Source organism: Notechis scutatus, chromosome 2, assembly GCF_049901735.1.
Source record: "Notechis scutatus isolate UNSWTSFEM ecotype Mainland chromosome 2, rNotScu1.2, whole genome shotgun sequence".
Classification (NCBI taxonomy): Eukaryota; Metazoa; Chordata; class Lepidosauria; order Squamata; family Elapidae; genus Notechis; species Notechis scutatus.
In genome coordinates this window covers 23,117,946-23,141,931 of record NC_142010.1, presented here as the reverse complement: position 1 = coordinate 23,141,931, position 23,986 = coordinate 23,117,946, and the positions used below count along the sequence as shown (strand labels likewise).

At 39.7% G+C, this 23,986-nt stretch overlaps 1 protein-coding gene across 1 annotated transcript in view; it reads right to left on the bottom strand.

Moving 5' to 3' along the window:
• The window catches only part of IHO1 (interactor of HORMAD1 1), a 32,302-nt gene extending 8,702 nt beyond the window's left edge, over positions 1-23,600 (bottom strand). The window contains exons 1-5 of the mRNA XM_026682678.2: positions 23,530-23,600; positions 15,421-15,595; positions 13,840-13,997; positions 11,813-11,861; positions 11,533-11,608 (exon numbers count right to left, since the gene is read on the bottom strand). Of these exons, the coding sequence (XP_026538463.2) occupies positions 11,533-11,608; positions 11,813-11,861; positions 13,840-13,997; positions 15,421-15,595; positions 23,530-23,585 (514 nt within the window). The 5' untranslated portion in view covers positions 23,586-23,600. The remainder of the gene's footprint in view (positions 1-11,532; positions 11,609-11,812; positions 11,862-13,839; positions 13,998-15,420; positions 15,596-23,529) is intronic.
• Positions 23,601-23,986: the final 386 nt, after the last annotated feature.

Here is a 23,986-nt window from a genome sequence, read left to right as displayed (position 1 = left end):
CATAATTATCTCTTATTAGAGAATTAAGGGGCGTGCATAAGTGCACCACCGTGCCTCCCGTCCCTCTCCTATTGTCCCTTATTCGTATCTATTTCCTGTATTCTTACTCATGTTTATACTTATACCTATTATCTTGTAAGCAATTGACAAATCAAATAAATAAAAATAAATAAATAAACCCCTGGAAGAAAAAAAAAAACCTTCCACAATGGTTTTAAATTATTTCTCCTCTAGTTTCAAATAATGAAATACGTCAGGCATATTTACAAGAACTTCAGCTTAGGTATTGCTATCTCTGATTATTTTGGTAACAGTTGAGATAAAAATATGCAGTAAGAATAACTGAAGGTAGACTAACCCTGTGAAGTTTAATCCAGATAAAACCAATAAGGACTTGGTAGAAGAAGAAAATCTAGGATGAGGCTACTAGTCAGTTGTAGGTTAAATTGAGTCATCACTATTTCTAACCTTCCTAACACAATAAGCTTATCTGAGAATAGAAGGAGAACCAATTAATATTACCTTGAGCTTTGGGTTAAGAGTGGTTTGAAGTCACTTGAGACAGATACATACACACACACACACACACATCTAGGACTAAAAGCTCTGTCATGGAGTTGATAATTTTGGGATGATCCGTTCTTTCCATTATATTATCCATTTTACATTTTTATCTATCTATACCTTTTCTAGTCATTTGATTCATTTGTACTCATGGGGCTGCTGAATTTTTCCAGTATTTTGCAAAATGTCTAGGCATCTCTTCCCAATCTTGTATTTACACAACAACACTTATTCCTTCAAGATAGCCACCAAGTATCTCTTAAGAGTATTGCACAATTCATCCAATGAATTGAGCTGAATTTATTACCATTTCTCAAAAGGTTACTGTTCTGTACAAGTCAATTTACATACTGTGAGCCCGCGTCGCGATTGGTTAAGGCGCGCGGCGACGGATTGGTCGGCGAGCCGCACTGATTGGTCCGCTGCGAATCCCCGCGATTAGTGGGAACTAATCGCGGGAGATTCAGCGGTGTCGTTGGCGCGACCGCCGCGGCTCGAGAATAAAAAGCCGCAGTTTTTCCCTTCAAGTTTAAGCTGTATCAGGAGCCAATAAAGAGCTGAAACCAAGTCACTGACTCCGAGCTTCCTTTCTCGACGGACACGACACTGGCGACGAAGGTGGGATGCAGAGAATAACCACCGAGCACGTGTCCCGAGGAAGACAAAGGACCGACGAGATGGCCAGCATGACCCCACCAGCACCCTTCAACCCGCTACCGAGGACTGGGAATCGTACGGATAGATTCCTGATGTTCCTCAAAGTAGCAATTTGAAGGATGCGAACGGGCAGAAGAAAAGGGCCGTCTTCCTCACACACTGCGGGCCCGCAGTATTTAAGATGGCCAAAGCCCTCGCGAAGCCAGAGGACGTGAAGGCGATGGACTGGGCCGATCTCGAGCCACTCCTTCGGAACCACTACGCCCCCGCTGTGCCCATCCTCATCCGGCGGGATGAGTTCTATCGCGAAACCAGCGGCAGGGCGAGAGCATTAGCGACTTTATAGCCGCCTTGCGAGACCTAGGGGATGTGCGAGTTCAGGGACCTGGACGATGTCCTCCGAGACCGCGTGGTCCTAGGCCTCAGGGATCAGGCACTAAAAAGTCGACTGATGGCGAAAGGCAACATCGACCTCGGGACGCCCTGGCCGAAGCTTCCGCAGCCGAAGCCACCCGGAAGTCAGCAGCCAGACTTCGGAGGGCAGACAACGGGACCACACTGAAACCCCGAGACAAGCCGACGAGAAACCACCACACACCACGGGGACCTGGACTCCGCCTCCGATACCACGGACGAGGAGGAAGACGTCCACCGACTACAAACAGGATGGGACCGGCGAGATCAACGGGTCGTAAGTCGGGGGAACCAGTGCGCCGGGTGCGGGGGAAACCACTTTCGATCCGAGTGCCGTTTTATCGGCGCGATCTGCCGGCAGTGCAACAAGAAGGGCCACATCGCCCGAGTCTGCCGACTCAAAAGACACACAGCCCCCGCCGGCGAGAACCAAGCAACCGGGGCGAGACGACACCCCCGAGAACCAGAGAGCGCCAAGCCGACTATCGCTGGAACCGAGACAACCGAGGGCGACGGAGCGGGAAGGCCGACAGAGAGAAGAAACCCACCAGACGGTCACCATCGGCATGCCGAAACCACGGATGCCCGGAAGGTCTACGTGGAGGTGAGCATCGAGGCGAACCATGCCGGATGGAGGTAGACTCCGGATCCTACCTCTCCATGGTCGCCTGGAAAGAACTCAAGCGCCTGGTGCCCAACATCCAGAAAAGAGGACTGGAGAACCAGAAACTGATCATCAAGGACTATCAGGGAACCGCATCCCGTCATTGGGACCGGACAGTTCGTGGTGACTTTCAAAAACCGCACCGAAAACTTCCCCTGACTATCGTGGACCGGAACCGACCCAGCCTTTTAGGACTCCAATGGTTCGCGCCACTCGGGATCGAGGTCACGGGAGTAAACCACACCACAGAGGCCGACTGGGAGCAGCAGCTGGCGAGGACTTCCAAGAAGTATTCGACGGCACCTAGGCAAGTACAAAGGGCCCCCTATCTCTTTTAGCCTAGACCCAAATGTCGCCCCCATACGCCTAAAACCCAGACGGTGCCTTTTGCACTCCGGAAGAAAATAGACGAGCAGATTGACAAACTCGTCAAACAGGGGGTTTGCAGCCAATCGACCACGCCCGGTGGGAGACCCCTATAGTCACCCCAGTCAAACCAGATGGGTCAGTAAGGATCTGCGGGGACTATAAGGCCACCCTCAATTGCGCCCTGCAACAAAGCGCCTACCCGTCCCAGTAGTGCAACACCTATTACACTCGCTGGGGGGCAAGGTCTTCAAAGCTCGACCTGGCGCAAGCCTATCAGCAACTGCCGGTCGATGAAGAAACCGCCGAGGCGCAAACAATAGTCACCCACCGGGAGCTTTCGTTGTAACCGACTCCAGTTTGGAGTCAGCGTAGCCCCAGGAATTTTCAGAGCCTCATGGAGAGACTGCTGCGAGGAATCAAGGGGTGGTTCCCTATTTTGACGATGTATTGGTGTCAGCAGCCAACCAGGAGGAACTAGAGGGTCGCCTAAGGGAGGTACTAGAAAAATTCAAAGGGGCCGGGCTAAAGGTGAAGAAAGAGAAATGCCAGCTATACACAGAGCAAGTCGAGTTTCTGGGGTACCTCCTAGACCGACATGGCATCCACCCAACCGGAAGCAAGGTCAAAGCCATAAAGGAAGCCCCCACACCCAAGAACAAAACAGAGCTGCAGGCATTTCTGGGACTGCTAAATTTTTACAATGTGTTCTTGCCCCAAAAGGCGACAGGCGGAGCCTTTGCATAGGCTCCTGGACAGGACGGCCAAATGGACCTGGGGAAACGGGAGGACACCGCATTCAAGAATACCAAAGACCTGCTCACCTCGGATGCCGTTCTCATTCAGTATAATGAGACCCTACCCATCGCCGTCACATGCGACGCCTCACCATTTGGCGTCGGCGCTGTCCTCAGCCATACACTCCCAGACGGAAAAGAAGCACCCATCGCTTTCTTTTCAAGAACACTCAGCAAACCCGAAAGAAACTACAGCCAATTAGATAAGGAGGCACTGGCCATCGTCGCAGCAGTAAAGAAGTTCCACGAGTACCTCTACGGCCGCCGATTCACCCTCATCACGGACCACAAGCCGCTGCTAGGCATCCTGGCGGGGAACAAGGCCACCCCGAACATCCTATCCCCCAGGATGACAAGGTGGTCTGAGTTCCTCGCCGCCTCGACTACCGGCTCACACACAGACCGGGTAAGACGATCTCCCATGCAGACGCGTTGAGCCGCTCACCGCTTCCCGACCTGGCGACGATCCAGCTCCCACGGCGACCACCCTCAGCATAGAGACATTGCCGGACCTACCCATAACCGCGTCAGACATTGCCCGAGAGACTAATAAAGACAAGCGTCTGGCGCGGTATTACATTGGGTAGCAAAGGGATGGCCAGAGAAAGACAGCGATGATGCATTCAGGACATTCGAAACCGGCAAACAGAACTGTCACTACAGAAAGGTTGTTTGTTATGGGGGACAGGGTGGTCATACCGGAAAAACTGCAAGGGAAGGTATTACAATTATTACACGAAGGGCACCCGGGATTGTGAGGACTAAAGCTTTAGCCAGAAGCTATGCTTGGTGGCCAGGTATGGACAAGGAGATCGAGGCCTGGGTAACCAAGTGCTCGCGCTGCCAAGAAACCAGACCAAATCCCCCGCAGCACCAATTTTAGAATGGGAAACGCCCAGGGGACCATGGTCGAGACTCCATATAGACTTTGCCGGGCCCACAAAAGGGAACACATTCCTCATCACGGTGGATGCTTACTCCAACTGGCTGGAGGTAAGCAACATGAAGACCACCACAACAGATGCAGTAACCAAGGTCTTAAACAAACTCTTCGCAACCCACGGTCTCCCGGATGTCATCGTGTCAGACAACGGACCCCAGTTCACCTCGCTGGAATTCGAAAGATTCCTAGCGGAGCGAGGCATACGACACGCACTGACAGCGGCGGCGCATCCGGCGGCCAATGGTAGGGCAGAACGGATGGTTCAATTTACAAAAAGAACCCTCCAAAAGATCGAACACGGGGACATACAAGAAAAAATAAATAAAATGCTCCTAATACAACATATCACCCCTAACACAACGACTAACAAAAGCCCGGCAGAATTACTAATGGGGAGAAAACTAAGGTCACCACTCGACAGACTACACCCCACATACAACCCGGAAAAACCCCGGACTCATCTAGCAAGCACCGGGTTTTTGCACCAGGCGACGCAGTCTATGCAAAAAACCTTACCGGAGACCCATTATGGGTACCGGCAACTATAACCCAACTGACAGGACCCCACTCCTACCGGCTACAGACAACCGACGGACAAACATGGAAACGCCACATCGATCAAATAAGATCAAGAACAAAAAACACAACCGACACGCAACCAAACACAGGCGACACCGATAACACAAACCAAGAGGGGAGGGAAGACACAGAGGATCAAATAGGAAATAACCAGCAATACTCACCAGTCAACAGCCAGCCCGAAGTCTCACCAGGAAGGAACAGCCAGGCCAGCTCAACCAGCCCGGAAAGACCAGGCAGGAGCGGCGAAAGTCGCAGCTCGACCAACCCGGGTAGACCGGGAGGAGCTGCAACAAGAGGCCCAGCGACACCTTCCAGGGGTTCCATCGACAGGGCCAAGAGAAACAGAAGTCCCGACCGAACCGGCCGGGAACCAAACAACAACTAAGCTGCGCAAGTCAAGTAGACAAGTACGAAGCCCCGCCTACCTACGGGACTACGTTCGTAGGACCGAACCAAGAGGGGAGGGGTGTTCTGTACAAGTCAATTTACATACTCGTAGCCCGCGTCGCGATTGGTTAAGGCGCGCGGCGACCGGATTGGTCGAGCGAGCCGCACTGATTGGTCGCTGCGAATCCCCGCGATTAGTGGGAACTAATCGCGGGGAGATTCAGCGGTGTCATTAACGGCGACCGCCGCGGCTCGAGAATAAAAAGCCGCAGTTTTTCCCTTCAAGTTTAAGCTGTATCAGGAGCCAATAAAGAGCTGAAACCAAGTCACTGACTCCGAGCTTCCTTTCTCGACGGACACGACAGTTACTGCTCTCGAGGAATGTGAACAGATAAATAAAACTGCCTTTTAAATTATTACAAAGCTAACATTTTTCATTATTAGTTTTGTAGATCTTACATTGAAGCATAGATCTATCAATGATGTTGTAACTGCTACTGAGCATATTACCTGATCTTATTTAACTTTGTTCAAAAGCTACAGAAAAAGCAGGAGTCTCATTAAAATAAACGGCTAGCTATTATATCTAATATTTCCTTGAATAATTTTTTTCATCTACAGTTAATAATGGATATTACATTATTGCACAAGACTACAACTGAAAACAAGATTATTTTTTTCTTTCTACCCTAAAATGACTACTGCTGAGTAACTGATCCTTTACTAATAGCTCATACAATTTGTTTTGAGCTTATTAGTTTAAGCAGCAGGGGAAGCACTGATGCTTTTAGTCTGGCTTCTAATACTATTTATACAAAATCCATCCATTTTCTGAAATTATTGTATCTGAATATGAGGTCTCATTTTTTATTTTTTTCCTTTAATGAGAATCTTGATTTTTTTTTTTTCAGTTGAAATTCTAGGAAAATTTTCATATAATGTACAGTAATCCAGTAGGAAATCAGTTTAAGAAAATTTGTTTTTTTTTGTTTTTTTTGGTTTTGGGAATTTTTATAATTTTTAAAAATTTTTTTTTTTTTTTTTTTTTTTTTTTTTTTTTTTTTTTTTTTTTTTTTAAAAAAATAATTTTTTTTTTTTTTTTTTTTTTTTTTTTTTTTTTTTTTTTTTTTTTTTTTTTTTCATTTTTAGAAAGTGTTTTTAGAGGGGGTTTTGGGGGTTTTGGTAAGGGGTGGGGGGGGGGTTGGGGGTTTTTTTGTTTTTTTTTTGTTTTTTTAAATTGTATGGGGGGTTTAAGGGAATTTTGTTTGTTTGTTTTTTTTTTTTTTTTTTTTTTTATTTTTTTTGAATTTTTTTTTTTTTTTTTTTTTTTTTTTTTAAAAAATTGTGTTTTTAATTTTTGGGGGAAAATCTATCTATAAATTTTTTTTTAAACCTTTGGTTGTGGTACACGACAAACTACTACTAAAATCTTATGGTATCTCTGGACAACTGCATAACTGGATAGAAGCATTCCTGTCAAACAGACAACAAATGGTCAAAAATTGGAAGCATTCTATCAAATTCTGTACCTGTCAATAGTGGTGTCCCCCAAGGAAGTGTTCTAGGACCAACTCTCTTATTACTCTACATAAATGACCTCTGTGATCATATTAAGAACAACTATGTTCTCTTCGCTGATGATGTAAAGCTATTCAACACCATAGACAATACTGTTACCCTTCAAAAAGACCTCGACTATGTATCAGAATGGTCAAACAAATGGCAACTTCAAATCTCAACAAATAAATGCTCTGTCTTACACATTGGCAAAAAAAATCAGAAAATAAAATACAAGCTGAATAGTCAAGACCTTGTTGATGATCCAAACTCTGTCAAGGACCTTGGAGTACTCATCTCTAATGATCTAAGTGCTAAAGCCCACTGTAACTACATAGCCAAAAAGGCATTAAGAGTTGTTAACCTAATCCTATGTAGCTTTTTCTCTGGTAATTTCATACTAACTAGAGCATACCAATATTCGAATACAGCTCATCAGTCTGGAACCCACATTACATATCTGATATTAACACAGTTGAGAAATTCCAGAAATATTTCACAAGAAGAGTTCTACACTCTTCTACTCGTTGAAGAATACCTTATGCCACCAGACTTGAAATTCTAGACCTAGAAAACCTAGAACTACGCCGCCTTCTGTCCAATCTAAGTATAGTACATAAAATCATACATTGCAATGTCCTACCTGTCAATAAATACTTCAGCTTCAACCATAACAATACAAGAGCACACAATAGATACAAACTCAAGGTTAACTGCACCAAACCTGATTGCAGGAAATACAACTTCAGCAACAGAGTGGTCAATGTCTGGAATACTCTGACTCTGTGGTTTGTTCCCCAAACCCCAAAAACTTTAACCTTAGACTGTCTACTGTTGACCTCACCCCTTTCCTAAGAGGACTGTAGGGGGCGTGCATAAGCGCACCAATGGGCCTACCATCCCTAGCCTATTGTTTCTTTTATTTTTCTTGTATGTATCCATTTCATGTATTCATAATTATGTTTATACTTATACCTAAGCGATTGACAAATCAAATAAATCTAAATCTAAATCTACAGGTGGCCAGCACTAGTGTCTTATAGTATCATAAGACTTATATTATTATATACATGGTGGGAATCTGAGCTGATTAACTAGCAATCCTTCTGTTTCTCCATACTGAACTTAGCTACATATGTTAATTTTTTAAAATACACGTTTTACTGTTATTTTATTCAGGCAGGAAACAAAGCTGTGTCATGAGAACAGTAGAAGAGAAAGAAGGCAGAAATGAGTTTTTTCCAAATATTATGGGCTGGCCCTGGGCAGCTGCAAGATCAAGTACAGCACAGCTCTGCATTTTTTATCTCCTTTTGCCAGTGAATATTTTTTGATATGAATACTTACGGCTAAAAAGGGAGTTTTATATACTTTTTAAAAATGTAGTTAGATTCTTATTTATTTCTTGTGAGATTGATCTGTCTCCCAAAGAGGGGAAAGTAGGGCTGATTTCCATAGCTATATGCTTCAGAGTCAAAAGGCCAGGTGGGACTATAGAGTATTTATTTATTTATGTCTCTCTCATAATTTGCCAGAAAAAAACAACATAGTTTGTGGCAACCCTGTCTCATAAGAAGTACTTATTTATGTATTTATTTGAATTAGTAAGCCACCCAGTTCCAATGCACTCTACATGAGGTAACCCTTGGACAATAATGCCCCAAAGGTGCTTTTTTCAAGAGGCAACTGGACTTTCTGGTTTTTCTTTGAAGACATTTCACTTCTCATCCAAGAAGCTTCTTCAGCTCTGACTGGGTGGTGGGGAATGGAAGGATTTATACTCCTTACAGACAGCTGGTCACTTACATTCTTTCAGCAAGTTGTTGAGGCCACCTGGAGGTTTTTCTATGTTGTCAGGGCTGCCTGAGTAGTGCAAATGGGTATGGAGCCTTCTTGGAACTATTGAAAAAACTGTGTTGTAGACTGGAAAATGCAAATGACCAGCTGCCTGCAAAGAGTATAAATCCTTCCATTTCCCACCACCCAGTCAGAGCTGAGGAAGCTTCTTGGATGAGAAACCAGAAAGTCCAATTGCCTCATGAAAAAAGCACCTTTGGGACACTCATGACCTGGATGACTGAGAATCTCCATAGACACCTTGGACAAGAAGTGATGACAATAAGAAGTATTAACCCAGGGAGGGTGGGCCAGGATCTGAAGATCCATAAGACTTCTGTGAGAAAATGTATGAGACCTCCATTCTTTTACCCTGCTACAATTAGTTTAAATAACTAAGTAGATCTATATGTTTATGATGTTTTTATGGCTGTGAAAAAAAATCAGTTTTTTTTTTTTTTAAAGATTAAGCTATCTATAACATTTTATTATAAGCTCTGGCAGTGAAGAGACATCTTTGCACAGCAACACGGAGTGCTTAAATGTCTTCTGAAGCCTTTATTATAACACTGTTCCTACTGTGCTCATCAATGGTGCATGTCTATGCAATGATTCAATCGCTGAAGAACTGCACAAACACAGAGCCAAAAATAGATAGCAGAACTTGTTTAGCTGGGAATGCATATTCAGCGGAAGCTAAATCGTTGCCTCCTTTATTGGAGGTCATAATCTCAAAACAGTAAAGTTCTATTCATAGCATTTAGGGACTCTGGCTATCTGATGGCATCTGTGAAATCTAACGCACCAGTTTATTCATTGCTGCTTTCCTACTGACCAATATAAATGAATATAAAGAGTTTCTTCCACATTTTTTTTGAAGGGACAATTGCATTCTTAAATATTTTGAAGGAAAACATGAACTACAATCAGAAGGCCAAGACAGTGGGCTTTAAAAGAGAACGCAGTATCTTTCCACGTCTCCATCTTTGTTATTTGGATGATAGCAGGAGTGGGCTGCTACCGGTTCAGGCGAACCAGTATGAACGACGGTCAATTGGCCCTGCTCACCCGCCCCTGCCCTAGTCTGTCCTATATTTCTATGTTTTGCAGCTCAGCTGAGGTGCGGCACAGCGGATTGCTGCTTCTCAGCTGTTTTACTCACCAGTGCTTCAGTAGAAAGTAAGTTTTAGGGCTGTAAATTGGCAGTTTCTAAACACTGTGTGTGCAAAGCACACATAAGCACACAAACCGGTTGTTAAATCAGTAGAATCCCAACCACTGGATGGTAGGAAAATATTTAACCTTTACCAAGTCAAAAAACATATTTATTAGCAGTCTTGCAGAGATGAATCAATGTGACTGGAGAGTGCAATATATTGAAAGTAGTAGATTCATTTTCATTATGCATATAATGTTCTGCTGTGATTTGTGCTTGTGGTAAATGTCAAGTGTGCTTTTCCAGAACTTGGGAGGACTAAAAAGATTAGTCCTGGGATTTGTTCCAAGATAACTACTGAAAAAAAAAAAAAAACGAGGAGGAAGCGTAGGAAGAATTCCAGATGGCCAAGTGAAGGATGCAGGAGTTTTACAGTGAATCACTTTTAGTATATTTACTATCTAAATAGAATGTTTTCTTTGCCAAGTGGTTTATAGCTGTGTGAATGTTCTGGAGAAAACAAAGAACTGCAGTTTCAAGGTAATACCTGATGAGTAAATATAGCTATATAGAAAGCTATGATATATCTCCAAATTCTCCTTCCTAGTATTTTAGATATTTTCATGGTCCTTGCACATCCTACTTTGATTTTCTTTGAAATACTGTACTTGTTCTACTTCTTAGTATCTTGTATTGTTTCTGTAATATTGGCCTTCATCATAATAACTATTCAAATAAGTGTTAAAATATAATATTAATATTACCAATAAGTGAGGTAGCAATCAAAACAGGGCAGAATAAAACATTTATTAAATTATTCATATGGCCTAAACATAGGAAAACAAACAACCTCTCATAGAAAATAAGATTTCACTCACTCCTCGAATGGAAAATCACAGCTCATAAAACCTTCTTTTTTATAGCTACATAGCAGTCATCTGGTAAAACCACAAGTACAGCCTTGCTAGATCAGGTAAGAAGTCCAGCATTCTGTATCACACAATGACCAGCAAAATATGTTTGGGAAGGTGAGAAAAACAAGCAAGTATCAAAATAGTTCTTTTTCAATGCTTCTCCAAACAGCTATTATTTAAGATATTATTTGGGATATCATATACAGGCATCAAGACTGATGGGTATTGCTTGCCCAGTCTTTCAGGAATTTTTCAGCAATCTTCCTTGGTCTAGTGAAGGCACCATCCTACAAACTATGAGTTCCAGTTCCGTCTTAGGCATAAAAGCCAGCTGGGTAATATGGGCCAGTCACTGTCTCCCAACCTCACAGGTTTCTTATTGTGGGGAAAATAGGAGGAGGAATATTATGTATATTTGCTGCCTTGAGTTGTTTATAAAAATAATAAAGGCAGTAAGGATGGATAGATAGATAGATAGATAGATAGATAGATAGATAGATAGATAGATAGATAGATAGATAGATAGATAAACAGACAGACAGACCTAGATATATAGATATACTGTAGCTATAGATAGATACAGATTATGCAGGGAAACCATACCATCAGGAAATATTCCCACAATGGAATGGGTCAGTACAGCAACTCATTTGATTTTATTTTCTGTTGGATACAGAAATATTCCACATACTTACTAGTCTTAGAAATATTTCCCAAATCATTCAAAACAGATTTCAGAGTTTCTTCTAACATACTGAAGGAAGACTGCAACTGGAAAATAAATTAATAATGTTGTTGGCTGATGGGTATTCACTTATTTTATTATGTGTTCTGAGCATTCAATGTTTTCAGCTGAATCAATGGAGAAATTGCAATTGCATTTTGATCACACAGTAGTAAGAAAGACAAAACATCAAAATGTAGTGCAACTTTCCCCCCCTACGTTCACCTTTTGACAATCAAACTTTCTCTTACCTTTTGAAGACTCTCTTTGGTGTTCAAAATAAAAGCATTTAAAAGGTCACTGAAAGAGACATATTGGAAAATTACAAACTTCATATGTACATTAATCAGAAGAAAATGAATAGGAAAGATTAGGAGAATCTCACGAGATTGTGCAATAAACAATAATATGTGGCTTGGAAATGCCTTAATTCCATATTAAAATATTTATGAAACATTCTTTTTTTACAGCCAAATAAATTCCATTAGTAAGAATCCCAAGCTGATGGGTCTTTCTAAAATGCTGGCAGATGGCTAGCACTAAAGCAGAAATGTCAGCAGTTGTATAAATTATTACTTTAACCAGCCAAATTAATTAAATGCAGAATTTAACAAGAAGAGATAAATGGAACCAGTGAGCTTATATACATCTCTATATTTTGCATATACTGATATTTACGTGCATTTTCACATACGCATTTCCCATCTCCAATTCCTCAGAAAGCAGTTTAAATTTGACCCTCAGTCTTTCTAATGTCTATAGATCTGAAAACTTTGAAAACATGCAGGGAATACAATGAAACAAGCAATAAGAAAGTACACAGACATCATTCAATATGTGCCCCCCTCCCAACCTACTACCAATCCTAGAACTTATTTTCAATGCATGCATACGTATTTGTTATACACACATACGTACGTACATACATACATACATACATACACCAGTAAACAGAATGGAAGCTTCCTGGTTGCAAAGACACCATTCCTCTCCCATTAATTTTTTTTTGCAGACAGTAAGGATAAAAGTACAGGATGCAAGTCCTTCTTCAAATAATTTAAGCCATTGTTGCAAGATGCTATCATTCTTTGTAACTATAAAGGCTACTTCAGTGTGGAGTTTCCTATTAGACAATTTCCCATCCAAATTCAGGTGACCTGTTGAATATGCACCCTATATCATAGAATTTGGCATGCAGAAGGGTGTCTTCTTCCACACTGCAATACATTCCCTGGAATCTGAGAGCTGAGCTTGGCCCCCTCACTCTGCACTTGAAAACTGTACAGATGGTCCTTGCTTACCAAACACTTGCTTAGTGACTGTTCAAAGTTACTGTGCTGATGAAACACAAGGCTTATGACTGCTCCTCAAAGTGGCAGCCATCGCAGTGTTCCTGTGATCACATGATTGCCATTTGCAATCTTCACAGTCAGTTCCTGAAAGCAGGTCACAAATTGCACTTAACTACCTGCAGTGTTTCACTTAACAACTGCAGCCGCAACCGATGTCATAAGTCAGTACGGGCAAGTGATATCAAGCTTAACAACCACATTGCTTAACGATGGAATTGCCAATGCCTATTGTGGTGGATAAGTTAAGGCTACCTGAATATCTCTTCCAACAGGTGGATTAAAGTCTATGGAGATTCTCAGTCATCCAGGTCACGATTGTCCCAAAGGTGCTTTTCAAAAATTTTCCTTAATTTTTTTTTTGCTTCTCATCCAAGGAGCTTCCTCAGTTCTAACTGTTCTATTGAGCAGTCCTCTCTCAATAGAGGGGAAGGGATATGACCCACCACCTGTCTCCTGTTTATATAACACTGTCCTTTCAGCAGTCCCAAAAAGGTCCCACACCCATTTGCACTCTGACTCAGGTGACTCGAGAATACAAATTAACCCCCAAGTGGCCTCAACCACTCTCAGAGTCCCAATGGCCAGATGACTGCAAAGAATATAAATCCTTCCATGAATGAGAAGTGAAATGTCTTCAAGGAAAAAAAATCAAGAAAGTCCATTTTCCTTTTGGAAAAGCACCTTTGGGACAAAAGGTGTATTAGTTTATTTTTAGACTCCTGTCTTTTGTTGTTTTTAAAATGTTGTTAGTGGACCATGGTACACACCTGAATAGAAAGGGAGGGATGATATCAAATATAAGAACAAGCATACACACAATACTTTAAGAAACATTAACTATTTTTTGTAGAGCATATATAGTTGTACAGTATTATCTTTAATAGGAGGAAACATTTATTTCCCAGCTTGCAGAAATGTTTGCATACTTATCATATTTTTCCTTGATCTTTTTCTTATTTTCTTCAAATTGCTCCATGACTCCTTTGAATCTTCCAGAAAAATTATTAAAGGAGACATTTTCCTTTTCCTCTTTTCCAAAGAGCTGTGGTTTAGACTGGTATTTGGCAAAAATACTGATATCGTTCTGTTTTTATCAGGAAAAATGAAAGATGTGAGTGTTTAACATAAATTAAGAAAAGGACAAATCAGTGGCATTCAGTCACCACTAAATATACTTTTATGATTGGGTGCACTAGATAGAATTGTATTTTTTTCAAAAATATTTACAACTTCAAGGATCTTATGGTAATGAATATCCAAGGCTAAATTTAATGTACACTAAATACTAAAGGAGCCAGCAGGCAGCCTGCTGGCATCTTTTGTATTTTCTTTAAGATATTCTGGTGAACTGGTAAAGTTCCAGAAAATAGCACAATGCCAAATCCCCTCACTGCCTATTTAAAGGTTGATTTGTAATGAAAAACAGAGGAATCTTGTTGCTTCCATTACAAACTGCATGAAAGTTAATAAAAAATAGAAATAGAAGCTCCCATTTTTCTCCTAATTGCACAAAGGAAAGAAAACAGCATGGGACTCTCTGCAACTTCTTCCTACTCAACTCTGGTGCTAAACTGTGATGTAAATGCAGCCTCTCAAAAGTTCTGATTTGCTACTATGGATTACAATGGCCACTTAAGATATTTCTAAGAAAATAAAAAAATAGATAACAATATTTCTTATGTGAGAAAATAAGATGATTTTTTTTACTGATGATCACAAACATTTTCATTTTAAAAAATCTAGAACTATCCAATAATATTTGCACTACACAATTAAAAAAAAAACCTAATACCCCATTGATCAGTAACATTTTGGCTAGAATCTTGGGTAAATTATAACTCTTATCCTATGTTGCTTTATTGGAATTTTTGTGAGTCTCATATTTAACATCCAGCTTTTGCAGAAAGAATATCACTATGTGAAAAAACAATTACTACCAACCTGCCTTCGATAGAGGACCTGTATACTGCATGAGTCAAAAAGAGGGCTGTGAAAATATTTACACACCCCTCACATCCTGGACATAAACTGTTTCAACTCCGACCCTCAAAACAACACTATAGAGCACTGCACACCAGAACAACTGGACACAAGGACAGAGTTTCCCTGAACACCATCACTCTGCTAAACAAATAATTCCCTCAACACTGTCCAACTATTTACAAAGTCTGCATTACTATTACTGTTAACCCTCTCATCACATCCAGTCCACTTGCAACTGTATGACTGTAACTTTGTCACTTGTATCCTTACAATTTATATTGACTGTTTCCTAGTATGATTTGATTGCTTATTGTACCCTATGAGACTATTATTAAGTGTTGTACCTTATGATTCTTGACTCTTGGGGAATATATCTTTTCTTTTATGTACACTGAGAGCATTTGCACCAAGACAAATTCCTTGTGTGTCCAATCACACTTGGCCAATAAAAGAATTCTATTCTATTCTATTCTAATTTTGATTACTGAGGCTGTGTAATATCATAAGCTACACAATGGACTCACGTCCTGAGAATTCTGTTGTGAACCTTTGTCCTGCCTTTGTGGGATACTAAATTCAGCTGAGGCTGATGCACTCTGTGAATTCTCTGAGCAAAACTGAGAGCCAAAAAGGAACTGAGAATCACTCATACTGTTATGTTCGTTGGGAGCACTGGTCCAGCCAGATGATTTATAGGGCCTGAAAAAGGAAAACAAGGGACATGAACAAATCATATATTTATAAGTTACTGTGGTAATCCATAGCTAGCTAAACAGAGAAATAAGAAAAAAGTTCCCTCTTAGTAAACAAATAATTACATTTATTTATTTTTTTGGCTATGGGTTGTCCTCAACTTACAACAGTTAATAACTGCTTACTGACTGTTCAAAGTTACAACAGCACTGAAAAAAAGTGACTTATGGCACAACCACTGCAGCATTCCCCCATGGTCATGTGATCAAAATTCGGACATTTGGCAACTAACTCATATTTATAACAGTTGCCGTGTCCTTAAGTCATGTGATCACCTTTTGCAACCTTCTGACAAGCCAAGTCAATGGGTGGAAGCCAGAATCACTTAACAACTGTGTTACTAACTTAACAACTGCAGTGATTTATTTGACAACTGTGGCAAGAAAGATCATAAAATGGGACAAAATTCACTTAACAAATGTTTTACATAGCAACAGAAATGTTGGTTTCAATTGTTGTAACAATGGGATTTCCCCATGTATTTCACCAGGAAGCATTGATTGGGGGGGGGGCTCAAAAAATCATCCCCCTCCAAACCATACCAATGGGCTACGAATCTGTTGGTGACGTCTGTTTTCCTCTCCGAATTCAAGAGGACTAACCCTAACCCTAAGTGGGTTTGCCCCCACCAATGGGATTTCCCCATGTATTTCACCAGGAAGTGTAGATGGGGGGCTCGAAAAATCAGCGCCCTCCTAACCATACCGAGGGGCTACAAATCCATTGGCAACGTCCAGTTTGCTCTCCAAATTCAAGGGGACCTAAACCTAATCCTAAGTGGGTTTGCCGTAAAATGAGGATTACCTATATTGTGATTCCTAAATTTACTCCAAATTCATCAATAAAAATGCATTTAATGTTTAGCTATTCTAACATTACTTTCACTAAGGAACTGAAATTGTGAGGCAATCTTCATGCCTTGTCATCTAAAATATCGAACTAATAAGAAATAATTGGCCTACAGCCAATATGTTCACTCCGTAAACTCTTTCGTGTTTTCCACTATCTGTCACCTAAAAATCTCAGTTTGGACTGGTATTCTTCCTCATTGGAAATCCCACAGAGTTTGCAGGGATGAAATTCTGATTTGACCTCACAATTCATGTAATGTTTAAGACATTTCTTTATGTCAACATCTGCTGTCTGCCATCTTATATGCCAATTGTTTTTATTTTTCAGAATCTTTCAGGTAGTGCATGGGTACAAGTCAAACACTGCCATGTTTATTTGATGTCAGCAGCTCTATTCCAACAAGACATACCTTTCTCTTTTTTCATTGCTATTTATAGGAGACTTGAGCATATTGGATTAGAAATACTAGCATATCAGAAAAATGATTGAGAAGCAAATGATTATGGAAATGTAATAAATATGCAAATGTTTCTATAAATATAATAAAATCAAAGTATGAATTCAGCCATATTCCAGATATATGCAAAGCCTTATGCTGCGCGCAAATTACATCTCTAAACAGCAAATGAATACCACCTAACAGAATGTACTTTTCCTGTCTTATACTAATAATGGAGCTTGGTATTTTAAAACAGCAAACCATGCAGAGAAACATCTGCAATAATTTCACATCAAAATGTTTCCTAGTACTGCTTTGATTTATAACATGGGTCATATAAACTCAAAGCGGTATGATACATACAGATATTTGATTTGTGTGTCAACAATACCGATTGATAAAAGGGATAAAATATCATGCTCTGTGTAGTGCATTGTGTAATTTAAATAAACATAAAAGCAAATTTTGCATGTGGAAAAAATAAGTACGCCCCTACCATTACCTCAAATACCTAAAATTAGAATCAGGTGCATCCTATCAGGGGCAAATGATTAGAATATCATTAGAGAGGATCTGGTTGGAACCTGCCTTACTGAAACCTCAGAGATTTATTTTGATTTGCTCTTTGTTGTTGAAGTGTGTGCTATCATCATGCCTAGATTGAAAAAGTTATCTGAGGCCTTCAGGGGGAAAAAAAGATCAGAGATGCCTAAAAGGGACTTAAAAGATTGCCAAATAAATGAACATCAATCATTCTACTGTGCGGAAGATTATCTACAAGTGGAGAAGGTTTCAAATAGTTTTCTCATGAACATCTAGGCAAAGAACAGTATTTTAGAACAATGTGTTCTGGACAGATGAGGCAAAGAGAGGGTTATTTGGCCACAGGACCAGAAGACACATTTGGTGAAAACTACAGATATTCAGAATGATGTCAACCTCAAGAACCTGATGTCTACTGTAAAGCATGGTAATGGAAATGTTATGATTTGGGGTTACTTTGCTGTACCAAGACTTGATGTTTAGTTACTGTCTTATCCCAATAGGATTGGCTCACACCATCCATCCTGGCAGAGAAGACATGTTGTGGACCCTGTCAGTCAAGGATTTTTGGCTGATGGGGTCCAGGAGAAGAGTCTAGTCTACCAAGACTCCTGCCCTTTGGAACACTGTACCCATAAAGGTGAGATCCACACCTGCCCTTCTGACCTTCTGTAAGGGTCTGAAGACCTGGCTCTGCCAGCTGGCCTGGGGCACCACCATTCTGGAGGTGGTTATTGGATTAGGAAAGACCCCACCTTTTCCTATGTGCTTCGTGTTCCCCTACTTCCCACCTTTCAACAGTATTTATTATTGTTTTTATGTATGTATTTTAATACGTGTAAGCTGCCTAGATGTAAGCTGCCTAAATAAATAAAGTATTTAGCATTCAGAATATGTAGAGGCAATCTGATGCCTCAGATTATGCATTTAGCTCATAACTAGCACCAAATTCTCTCATTGTAAAAAAAAAACCTATCCAAATATTAAAATATATGATTTACCTAATTAGTCTCAATAATTTTTTTTTTAAAAAAGAAGGTTTTTCCTTGGGTGGAAGGATAGGGGAAATTTGCTTGTAGAGAAGACATATGCTTGGCCTGGCTTCAGCAACAGCTCAAACATTATAATCTCTGCCCATTTTTTTTTAACATTTGCATCCTCTGGACAGTTTCCCAGCTCTGAAATGGATTGTGTCAGCATGTCTGTGAGAGATTAATCTTTGCCATCAGATAGATTTATCCATGGCACACACACTGCGACAAAATCTGAACTGTACATCTAAACTGAATATACTGTGTCTCACTGCTGCCTGGTTCAACAAGCACAACAATTCAGATATTTTAAGTCAACTGCTACAGTTCACTGTAACTTTCTGGAAAATATGCAAACTACATAAAGGCATCAAAATTAAGCTGGCACGAGATGATCAACACCAAAAAGAGTAGCCATTCTAGACCTTTTTCCCCCCCAGGGTTTGAAAATGACTCTGGATCATTAGTTGGAAAATCAAATGCATCTCACATTCCTAAAGAGAACTTCAGTGCTATCTTCAAAAAGGATAATCCCTTCCTCCCTTTGAGATTTTCTTTATGAGTTTTCTTGAGCTAATGTGCTCATGTGCACTTAGAAAAAAAAAAACTGGAAGTGATTTGGATATGAATCTAATAAGCTTAACACCACCAGAGTTTTATTTAAAAAATCCAAACTCTAATCCTAAATCATAACACATCAAGCAGCATGTGATTTAAATGGTAATCATGTCAGAAATATTAATTGCACTATTTCCATGTTAAATGCTTCTGCTTTACAAGTTCTATTCATTTACCTTTTTTGCATTGTTTATAATTATTTTCTTGTTTTAATTTTCTTCTTCTACCATCATCACAGAAAAGCAAGAGGGCAGGGAATTTGGTACCTACATTGATAGATTTTCAGAGTTTTGCTAATATGATACCCATTCTTCACTTAACTGCATTGCAATTAGCATACTGATTATTCTGATTATAGGATGTTCTATTTTCTTTCTCTCCTTGTCTGTCATGCTTTTTTTAAAAATCCTTTGCATTTTTTGTTCTGGTTAATCTACTGAGAAAAACATGTTTGTTCTTGCTACTAGTTAGATGGAAGATCTATTTCAATGTGATTTGATAAAGAAATAAAGTCTAATCAGAAACTCATACCCAAGCTCATATGCGTGTAAAATATCCTATACTGTTGTATAATGAGTAAATTATATTTTGAGCATCATTATTCATTTCAGTGTGGTCTCCATCAACACTGAAGAGGCCTTTCACATAATAAATTCTGTACTATAAAAAAGCACAAGAGAAATCACAGCAATAAAATGCTAACAAAGCCTCCAGTAATTTAATCTGGCAGTCAAACAATAACTTATGCATATTTTAATATTCCTCCTCCACTAAATATCAGACCAATGTTCCAATCTGAAGAAGGCTGATACTTGCAGAAAAAAATAGCAAACTATATTTTCTCTCAAATGTAGTGGATATATCTGTACATCACAAGAAATACTAGCAGCATCAACTCTATAAGTTCATATTACAGATTTCATTAGTTTATAACCTATTGGCTTCAAAATACATCATCATGTGTTGAATCCTTTGCTTTTAAATTTGAAAATAAGCCAAAGAAATGCTTTTGATGTAAATTCACTGAGGCAACTATGATTTCCTATTCCAAAAGCAAGGATAGTATGTTGTTTTGATCACTGAGAATTATTCAGATCTCATGAAAAAAGTTACAGAACATGAACAAACTACTGTTCTCTTGAGTGTAATATCAGAGACAAACTTATGTATCTACTATTTAATTCTCCACTGTGCCTTTCTAGTCAAAAGTAGTGCCCAAGGCAGTTAACAGAACAAAACAAAAATAGCAAAGCAATTAAATATGCATTTAAGAATGTTTAAAATATATAACATATTTATAAAATAGCACTTAAGCAACTCTGCTGACATATTCATGGATGACTAAGCGGTAACTTTCCTGATTTAAAATTCCTTTACTCCCAAATAGATACATGTATATTTTTTGAAAATACTAGTCATTGCAAGCACCTAAACAGAACTGCCAAATAAAGAGTACTGTACCAGATTCCTATCAATATGAACTATGGAAGATAAAAATGCCTATTATTTCAGTTCTCTGCTTATGACTACTCTGCATCCAACTACCTTTTGTCAGAAACAGGAAGTTACTCCCCCGACAAGAATAGCAAGAATGTTCAAGAATAAATCTGAAAAATGTTGGAAATGTCATCAGACACCTGGCTCATATTACCATATGTGGTGGACATGTACGGACGCTAAAAAATATTGGACTAAAATCCACATTGGTTGGAAAAAATGACAAAAAAGCATATAGATTTGAAACCAGAGATATTTTTATTGGGAATTTTACCTGAAATATATAGTAAAGACTTGAAATATCTGATTGTAAATGTATTAACAGCAGCTAGGATTGTATTTGCTAAAAACTGGAAAAATGAGAAAATACCATCACAGGGGGAAATCATTAAGAAAATATTGGAATGTGCTGAAATGAGTAGATTGATATTTGAAATCAGAGAACAAGATAATAAACAATTTTATAAAATTTGGGATCTATTCTATCAATGGTTAGACAATAAAATATAGTAATGAATTATGTAGATTCTTAGAAAATAATAAATATATAAAGATGTATTCTTTTCTTATTATATCTACAAAATGATTCTAGGATAGATTTGAGATGATAATATGAACTGTCATAAAACAAATTAAGTAAAATATGATTATTTCGTAAAATATGAATGAATAAAAATATAGTCAAATGATTGATTAATAATTACTGTATATACTTGAGTATAAGCCTAGTTTTTCAGCCCATTTTTGTGCTGAAAAATCCCCCTCGCTTATACTCGAGTCAGATCCCTCTGAAAAAATGGTGTGAGGCGCCTCGGCGCAGCGATCTCCAACAGCCGGGAAGGGAAAGGCAAAAGCGTTTGCCTTTCCCTTCCCGAGGCGGCGGGACTGGGGCGCCCGGCGGCAGCGACTCCCAACAGTCCCAGCCGGGAAGGGAAAGGCAAAAGCGCTTGCCTTTCCTTCCCGAGCGGACTGGGGCGCGCCGGCGTAGTGACTCCGACTCAGGGGCCTCCGAGGAGGGAAGAGAGTGACTCCTGCCTCCCGCTGTCATCATCATCTTCTTCTTTGGGTTAGTGAATCAATTAAACCTTTCATGATAGTGAGATCGTTTCCAAATTAATTATTTTTATTTTTGAAATTTACCAGTAGCTGCTGCATTTCCCACCGGCTATACTCGAGTCAATAAGTTTTCCCAGTTTTTTGTGTAAAATTAGGTGCCTCGGCTTATATTCGGGCGACTTATACTCGAGTATATACGGTATATTAATCTATTTAATACTTGATTGAAAATATGAGAATATATACAATGTAATTGTAATTGAAGACTACGAAATGGAAGCACAAAACAATTTGTAAACCAACCGGCACACTGTATGTATATACATGGAAGATGGCTTGATGTTTTTATGTTTTGTTGTTTATGTTTGTTTTAAAAACCAATAAAAAGAAAAAAGAAACAGGAAGTTAGATTAGATAGACTTTAGGATGATCTTTTAAACCAAGTTTAATTGTTTGAGTGAACCTTAGTCACTATATTGGTCAAGTGAGTGTACTACTTAAAGAGAGCAACAATTTGTCCAAATCTTAAACTACAATGTTTGCATGCGCTGTCTCAAAGATTCAATCAGGACATTACAGTGAAATCACAATTTAAATTGTAGAAATGTTCTATATGTATAAACTTTCTATCCCATGGGTGTCAAACTTGTGTCGTAATGTTGTCGTCACGTGATGTTTCACGATTTTTCCTACGTGGGGTTCATGTGACACATCCGGCCAGTGGGCCGCCAGTTTGACATCCCTGTAGTCTATCCCAGCGGTCGACAACCGGTGGGCTGAAGCCCACTGGTGGGCCGTGAGAAAATTTTGGTGGGCTGCAGAGAAATCTCACCCCAAGAGCATCCCCCCAAAGCAATTAATCCAGGCTGTGCAGAAACACAAGGCTGAGCCGCCCACATGGCCCGCAGGAACCCTCCCCACCCACTCACTCCTTACCTGGTAAACTTGTCTGCTAAATTTTTATTTTTCCTTTTTCCGACCATCATCTGTTTTCTGTACCAGGAGATTTAGATTAGCTAGGAAACAGAAAATGGTTGGATTTCTTGTTTTCCAGCTAGTCTTTAGATCTTCGGCTCTGCTTTTAAGTACAGCCAAACTCTTAGGACTGAAGGGTTGCTTGCAAGCAAATTCAGTGCAGACTCACGGCAAGCAAATTTGAGAGACTGAGCTAGCCGATGGCAGATAGATAGATAGATAGATAGATAGATTACTGAATGATTCTGTGAGCAACTCAATCTGCCTACTTTGCCTGATATTGGGTAAAAGTTGCTCTTTTTTAAAAAAAAATTCAATACTTACGTGCATGTGTTGTGAGTTAATTTTGTGAGTTTGCTTGCAAGCAAATTTTATGTGACAGACTGAGCTAGCCGATGGCAGATAGATAGATCTCTGAATGAATCTGTGATTCTGTGAGCAACTCAATCTGCCTGCCTGCTTTGCCTGATTTTGGGTAAAAGTTGCTCTTTTTTATAAAAAAAATCAATATTTATATAAATATTTATAATATTTACATACAAGCCATGCCCAGCCAGTCACATGACCACTAAGCCACACCCACAAATTAGGCCACACCCACAGAACCAGTTAGTGGTCCCTGAGATCTAAAATTATGAGTTTGGTGGTCCCTGAGGTCCAAAAGGTTGGTGACCCCTGGTCTATCCAGTCCTGTTCTCCATTTAAGATTACTTTTAACAAGAATTTGACATAAGGTCCACACTGAACAAATTGTGAGTATTACTGACCACATCTTGTTTTCAACTTAAAAAAACATGGTTTGAAAGTCACGATGTTGAACATTACAAAGTAATACAAATCAATAACAATGGCAGCAATAATCTTCTTACCCCATTTTTGTTGGAGTCATAAATATATCTTTGGTATTCCAAAGATTCAGATTCATCTTTTAGGCTAGTCTGTTAGAAGAAAGATAGAGAAATATGTGAGGCTGGTTATAAATGCTATATTCATCTTTCTATGTATATCATAAAAGCATATGTTTAAAAGGAGGTTCTTAGCCTAATGAGTCCAAGCCTGTGCAGAAATCTCAGTTAATGATTTCAAAGTCCAACATCCATACATTCAGTTAAGGGGTGTCCAGCACTTCTCTGGATAATTAGTTATCCTGTCATTACAGTATTAGGAAATTTCTTCTAACATTCAATCAGAATCCACCAATTTGTAATCTGAATCCATTATTCTAGGGCTTGTATTTTAGAGCAATATAGAATAAATAACTTCTGTACAGGCAAAACTGAATGTGTATTGTTTGTAGCCATATGTCTTTGTGTTTGTGTGTGTGTG